The sequence below is a fragment of the Alligator mississippiensis genome, chromosome 4 (genome assembly GCF_030867095.1).
Source record: "Alligator mississippiensis isolate rAllMis1 chromosome 4, rAllMis1, whole genome shotgun sequence".
NCBI classification, from domain to species: domain Eukaryota; kingdom Metazoa; phylum Chordata; order Crocodylia; family Alligatoridae; genus Alligator; species Alligator mississippiensis.
In genome coordinates this window covers 200,902,451-200,910,135 of record NC_081827.1, presented here as the reverse complement: position 1 = coordinate 200,910,135, position 7,685 = coordinate 200,902,451, and the positions used below count along the sequence as shown (strand labels likewise).

Sequence of the window (7,685 nt, the reverse complement as noted above, 5' to 3'; positions counted from 1 at the left end):
GATGAGCTTCAGCAGCTGGTGCTGGGCACCAGACAAAAGCAGAACCCAGCAACAGGTGTACTTACTGCTCCGGGGCCCTTCTGACTAGCTACCCAGAGCCCACATCATGCCTGTCCCACAGGTCCTCCCCACTGCTGCTACTACAACCTCCAGGCAGCCCTGAGCTTGAGGAGTGGCATTGGAAGCAGTGGGGAGGACCCACAGGGCAGCCACAGCCAAAAGGGCCCCAGAAGTGGCAAGGGTGCCCATTGCTGGTCTTGATTTTACCTGGTGCCCAGCACCAACTGCCACTCATCATGGACAGGGCCGCCTCTCTCTGTCTCCCCCTTTGTCCCCCTTCCCCTTCCCCCGCAACCATCCCACATCTGGCCCATGTGCCAGAAGCAGTGCCAGGCAGGTGCCAGCATCAGCTGTGGATGCAGGAGGCAGCTTCCCAGGGATTACGGCATTTGCCCAAGTGCCTTGGAGTAGGAAGGTTGGCTAGAGGCTCAACCTGCTGAAGCTGTCACCTGCACTCAGGCCAGCTCCCCACCCAGAGCCCCATCCTGTATAGGGAGGTTTGGGGAGCTGGGGGGGTGGGGGCTGACTCGGCCTATGACAGCTCTCCAAAACGCCCTATGTGGCCTGCAGGCCCAAATAATTGCCCAGCCCTGCAACATTTATTATTTGGTATTTGTGGGGTTAGTAAATCGCATGTATATATATATATATTTTGTGTGTGTGTGTGTGTGTGTGTGTGTGTGTGTGTGTGTGTGCGTGCACACGTGTGTGCCACGTATGTTTGCAAGTGTATGAATATGTTTCTCTTGTATTTATAACCATTCACTCTAACTTTGTGATAATAGCTGGAAAAAATTGACTCATCAGTAAAACAGAATAATGAAACAGTTTTTCATTAAAAGAATGGAGGCATTTTTCCCCTCCCTATTTTCATTCAATTTTCTGACCCATTATGCTTACTAATGATCCCTATCATATCTATTGAATTTTGATGTTAAAAGTATATAGTATTAGTAGGCTGTTTAGAATGAAAATCAGTATTCATGTAATGGCCTAGATTTAACATCCACCATGCCACAAAGTAGTGAATGATGTTAACAGTTGTGTATAATGGTTAAATACATGTGATCACAACTCCAGCTGTAGTTTCATGGAATAGATCTCTCTATTAGCCTTGAATCAAAAATGCATTATTTCTAACGGGCAATTATTTCTACCCAAGATCGGTCCTCTTCTGCACTGCCATGTGTGATGTATACTGTTACCTTTCCTCTATTTCCATTAACATACGCCATGCAGAAGGCCTATACCAGTTAGTTACCTGTTATACCTTCTTTGTAGACTGAGGTATAGCTTCAGTGTGTTGACACTTCAGTGCTTTGCCAGGTGACCATGGAGAATGCCAGGCACAGGTGGGCTGCCAGGCAAATGCCTCCCAATCAAAATTTTCCTGCTTTCCCTTCATTTTCTACTGGAGCCATACTTTGTTCCAGTGCCTGGGATTTTGCTATGTAGTTTTGGGATGGAAAGTAGATCACCAACCTAGCACATATCTTGCTTTACTGGGGTAGTGTGGAGTAGCTCCTCCAAGTCTTGTGCTATAATATTATTTCTGGCCTGAAGCTCCTGGGGATTCTGAAAAGTTTGGGTGGCAGTGAAGGCAAATTTTGTGCCCATGCCTTTTGGCCTGCTTCTCGGCTAATCCATAACTAACGTGTCAGTTGACTTCATAGCATGGGCATTGAACTAGCTACAAGCCTGGAGCACAGTCACATCACAGGGTCAGAGTTGCATCCCTGTAAGTCCAAACAATATGTGTGCATCTCTGAGTCACGCTAAGATGCCTTATGCTGGCCCAGCCCACTTTAGAAGAACCCAACCAGGGATTGGGTGCTAAGGGCAAAGAGAGCCCTTTACATGTTAGACAGTTACAGCCTAGAAATATTTTAAAAGAAGCTTTATGATCTATCAAACCCATTATGTGCTTCCCAGCTGGGAGCATTTTTCAAACTTTCTGCTCCCTAGCAAGAGGCTGCTATATGGGGCTGTGCGGATCCATGGTTTTGCTTCTTTCCTCCCTCTCTCCCCAAAGGGCATGGGGCGCAGAGCTGACTGTCAGTGTCAATCTGCAGCTCCTGTCTCTCAGAACTGCAGCTCTACTCCCATGCCTAACATGCAATAAAGGAATAAAGTAATATAAATACAAAAGATAGGGAAAGAGGGAGGAAGTGATAGGAGCAGGTTCTATTGCTGAAAAAGGTGAAAAGTGAGTTGAAGAAATCAAAGAGGATAAACAAAGCAGTTAACCTGTGGGCAAAAGGGTTAAAAATAATCCAGGTAATGGGATAAAAATCCATAATCTCTGTTGAGACCATACTTTAACACAATTCACATTGCAGAGGAATGTAGGCAGCCATGTTAGTCTGAAATTAGGTAGAAGGCAGGGTAGAGATGCACCTGATTAACAACTAAATCATGGATGCATGAAAACTTCTTCATCTCTGATTCAGTTAAGATAGAAAATGTACCTATCCTGCCTACAATCTGGTTTGTGCATGATTCCACATTCAAGTTAATTGTAAAAGTTTTTTTTTAATTTTTTTATTTTTAGTCTTTAGGAACAGCTACTCTGAGGTTAGTGATGGAATATCCAGGGTGGTTGAAATGTACTGCCACAGACTTTTCTGTCTTTTTGGAATCAATGTCAAATCAGTGTCTATTCATTATTTCATGTAGGGATTCCACCATCTGTCCAGTGTAGGGCAATATAAGCAGTACGTAAGGGTAACACGAAGAAAGATACTGATAGGATGCTTGGGAATTTGTACTATGGAAGTCCCACACTGCAGTATTTAATCTGTTCAAGTACCAGGAATCTTCCTGTCCAGGTGATTTGTATAATGGGTGGCTGAAGCCATTATACCTATTAGCCATAAAAAGCCCCTCTAAAAGAAAATTATTAGTAACTTTAGGTAATGCCTCTCTGTCTACCTTAAATTTTTTTCACATTCAGTTACAAAATGACTATGAAAACTATAGTTCTGGTTAACTTTATCATTAGTGTAAGTAATAAAACTCACATCTTTCATATGGAAAGCATCCAAGAACTGGTAAGCATACGATTTTATTGATCAGAAAATTAATATTGTTTTTTCAACAATTAAATGAGTAATGTTTCATATTAAGAGTGAAAATGAAGCAAAAACAAAATAAGTTCACATTTTTCGTTTCAGTCTTACTCTATAAGCAATAAATACAATGCCATAGCTTCATTAATCTTATTTACATTGTACAATACTTGAATTTTGCCTAATTCCAAGCATAAATGTTTCATGGCATGTAATGGTAACACAAAAGTATGTGTTGTAGCATTTCTACAGCCCAGTACTCACTATGAAAAAAATACAGAATGCCAAAAAGTGGTAAGTTAACATTTACAAAAAATGGAATAAACTGAGATCCTAGTACAGGCCTCGAACTAAGTGTTGTTTGTGGCAATTTGTTAAATGAAGGCAGTAGGATAAAAATAGACACATTCTATTATTTGAATATCCAGACATATAAAACTAACATCTTGATATTACAGATATCAAATATTACACAAGATTCTAAACAAGAGAGATTGAAAATACTCATCATACATACAAATGTGGAACTGCAGTGACAAATGCTGTCCTGTTAAAAAGAACTATTAAAAATGAACGGTTGCCTCTTTTCCTTCAGAATATAAGTAAAAACTGCACAATGATTTGTCTCATGTGCTCTAATAAGGTATAAAACAAAAAACCACAAGGAAAATCAGCATAAGGATTTGATGATTTGATTAAGCATCACAGTAGAAAGAAATCCTGCTTTCAGCAGCCGAGGATGTAAGAGTGATATGGTAAGAAAAAGAAGTAGGAAACCTATTCTACAATGAAAGTGCCAGGTGGAAGATGTTCTACTTCAAACTCAGTGGAGAATAGAGCTATATAGTATTTGGGGCACAATGCCTAGCAAGGGTTGTGTTTCATACAACCTTGCAAGGGCTACATGAATGTAAACTCTTTCCTAAAGAGAAGAGGGCACCTGACAGTACATTGTATTTCTCCACTCAAACTGTTAGGATAACCCTTTTACCTAAAGCACCGTAGCTGTAGCCGTCATCTCTTGATGTGCCATACAAATACAAAGCTCTCTAGTGAAATGACAGGGTACTACTGGCACCCAGTCCTTTCTTTAGTAAAGGATGTGGAGTTGCACTAACTGAAATAAAACTGAGCTCTTCTAATTTAACTCTGAGATTACAACAGTTTTTCAGCTATCATTTATGATTTAATCATGATAGTCTAGTCAGGCACTTTTGAATCAAGCATCAGGAAATCTTATGTAAAGAAACCCTAAGGAAGTTAAAAGCTTAAAAACGTAGAACTTGCTGTTTAGATTACACATGGGCATATGTCTTCCAAGATAAATGTGAATTAGTTAGGCACCTGATTATTTTGACGATTGATTTCAGTGGGAGATAGGCCTTGGAGGATCTGGACCATGAAATTAAAGAGCAAGATCTTTAGTTCATGTAATTCTACATATTTCCACTGACTTGCAGAAAACTATGCTGATTTACAGCAGACGAGAATCTAATCCCATGCGTGAAGTTCACATCTGAGCAGGATGTCTACACCACTTAAGTTTTCTAGGAATTTCACTCAAACCAAATAATAATAAAAAAATGTTGTTCAAGCAACTTGGTCAGAAAGCAAATTGGTAAGCAGGTTGTATCCCTCACAATAGTAAATATTATGACACTTGATTTCTAGAACCTGGCACTGAAATAAGTACAGCTTCCATATGACTTTCATGAAGTTCATATGCACTCAGTCAGACAGCTTGTTATCTGACCAAAAATCTTGATGCCTGCAACGTCTGAGTTTCTATATTTTCATAAGGTTTTTAGCAGAATCCCTTCCAAGTTAAACATCAACCAGTAGAAGATCTAAAATATATGGTAAACTGCAAGTGTTATGAATGCACTGCATTTTCCTAACATTGTTATCTTTTGAAACTGCAATGATGAAGACAAACATTATCTAAAGCCTTAGGAAATCACACACCAATAAGCACTGGGTTAGCTAATTAGCAGCCTATTTAATTTTATTAAAAAATTAGTGGCAAAGTGACATTAGGAATAAACCTGAATTCATAATGTTTAATCATAAGCTTTTAAAATCAAACTGTTTTTAGAAAAGCTTTTTATTACCTCTCGGGCTGGCTTTCATAAATCTGAAATATTTTTGTACGATAAAATTCTATCAACCCTGCCACTAGATTTTCATCCTTTTCAGTTTCCTTCACTTAAACAAGCCATTAACTAAAAATAAAGTGTTTTTCTTTCCTTTTTGCTTCTAAACAGGATTTTCTGAGCGCGACAGTCATCTTCTACCATGCTCCCCTAGTCTTGATTTTTTTCCTTCCATTTCTATATAAAAATACACTATGTAAAAAAATAACACTTTTAAAGCATACATAAAATGCTGTATTCAAAGACATTTTCTTAAGACCTTTTTAACAGCCTTCACAATAATTGTTTGTTTACCATAAATTCTATTCCGACATCCTTGTTCATGAGGAATAGAAACAATGAACTCATGGAATATAGTACGGCTCAACTTTGAGTAAACTGAGGCAGATTCAAACCTTATACAATCAACAATCACAATATAATGTTGAATTTCCTAAACAATACACTTTAAAAAGGCTCCAAAGATTTTTTATAAGACAGAGCTTATACTGTAACAAGCTTTCTGAACACTGAAAAATTCCAACATACAAAAAGAGGCTGAATAAGTATCTGTCTTGGATGGCTTAGGAACAGTGCATCCTGCATCCATGCAGGAGGTTGGGGTACACGACCCTTGGGGTCCTTTCCAACTTGATAATTCTAAAAATCACCTAGGTCTAAGGTCTTGACACTATTATTTAAATAGCATCCAATCTTGCATGTCATTTCAGGCAAGACTCGCAGAGCGTCAATACAAATTTTGCCTTATAAGCTAAGGACCAAGGTATGTGTTAAAGAATAATTATCTTTCAATGCAAGTAGACTTGTCAAAGATCCGCAGCATGTTTAAGCATGCCTTTAAGTTCCATCAAACTCATTTGTGAATAAGCTTTGTTGAAAAAGGAATTAAAAGTTACACGTGTACTAATAATGGACTTTTCTAACTAGTGCACCTAACTAGTACTGCTCTCATTAAAGTCAACAGGAAACTGCCGTTGAAGACACACACACACACACACACACACACACACACACACTTTTCAGAATTTGTTGTACAGCGTTACATTGCAGGAGAGATGCAGTTGGGTGGTTTCATACCGCAGATTTCTGGCAGTAGCATCTGTATTCCTTTATGCTTGGTTTAAAACAGAAGCAAAAATGAGCCAGCTCACTGCCAATATATCAAAGTCCATTATCTTAAATCAGGGCTCGGCAACCTTTTAGGAGTGGCAGGATGAAGTAATGGAGTTCATTCAAAAGGTGGGTGTCTCACCACCAAATTGCCACCTATGTCCTGGCTTTGCAGGCTGAATTAAATCACTGGGAAGGCCAAATCCAGCCAACAAGCCATAGGTTGCTGCAATCCTGCCCTAAACAGTCTGTCTTTCTAAATAGTTATATGTTGTATATGATATTAACCTGGACATCTTATTGTAGTTCTGGCACTTGCCTTAATCACTTGTTTAGGTTGCATGTATCAGTTGAAGTAAAACATTACAATATGATAAATAAAGTATTTACAAGCTGAGTTCTTGCAAATGAAGTGGCTTACAATATAACCTAGTCTTCATACAAGCTTTCAGGAAAATAAGAAATCTTTCATTGATTCCCTTCATACGAAAAATTGCCAACTTTGTCTACACGGTAGAAACTGAAGAGGCAAAGTCTGTATTTTTATAAATGTACTTTTATATTTGTGCATACATATATATTTATGTGTCCATACTGTATTGACACACATACATGCGTGCACACACACACACACACATATATATATGTATGTATAAATGAATATATATGTGAGGAATATGTTGTCTTAGGTTGCATCATTCAGGAAAAAATGTCCCAGGTTTGGCAAAAATCTGGCCATGAAGTCACTAAATCAACAGGTCAAGTTCATGAACTCTGAGGATTAGAGTACTGAAGATCTAAAGAGTCTCTAGCAGTCAGCCATATAGCTTTTCAGTTTTTAAAACAACCGTCTCCATGTCATGGTATCCTTTCCCATTTAAATGTTCAGTGGTGGAATCATGATTGTAGCTGTAGCCCTGAACATCACTGATTGATGATACTGTGTAGGAAGCTGTGCGAATAGCATCTGAGTGACTGAAGCTGTGTTCAAATTGGATTCTGTACTGGTTCCAGTGTCTTCTCAAAACAGCTTGGACCTGTTGCATTAAGTGAACAGGAAGAAAGGAAAAACATTATATATACTTTTTTGCAAGATATCTTACATTCTGTAGTTAGACTGTGAGTACATGGCAATATATGCAAACATCTGAGATGTTTTGAAGGAAATATAAAAGTAGTTAGGTACACTGGTACATCTTGAATGGTATAATTATATTTTACATTTTTAGTAATTTAATGCTTACAAAAGGTGCTGGATTAATAGGTCTGGAGACTAGCTGAAGTTCAAGTTTCT

The 7,685-nt window shown here is 38.6% G+C and overlaps 1 protein-coding gene across 2 annotated transcripts in view; it reads right to left on the bottom strand.

Annotated features, from left to right (window-relative positions):
* Positions 1-3,108: 3,108 nt before the first annotated feature.
* Positions 3,109-7,685, bottom strand: part of CALCRL (calcitonin receptor like receptor) — a 61,374-nt gene continuing 56,797 nt past the window's right edge. For both annotated transcript variants that reach the window (XM_059727240.1, XM_059727239.1), the window contains exon 14: positions 3,109-7,428. In XM_059727240.1, the coding sequence (XP_059583223.1) occupies positions 7,207-7,428 (222 nt within the window). In that variant the 3' untranslated portion in view covers positions 3,109-7,206. The remainder of the gene's footprint in view (positions 7,429-7,685) is intronic.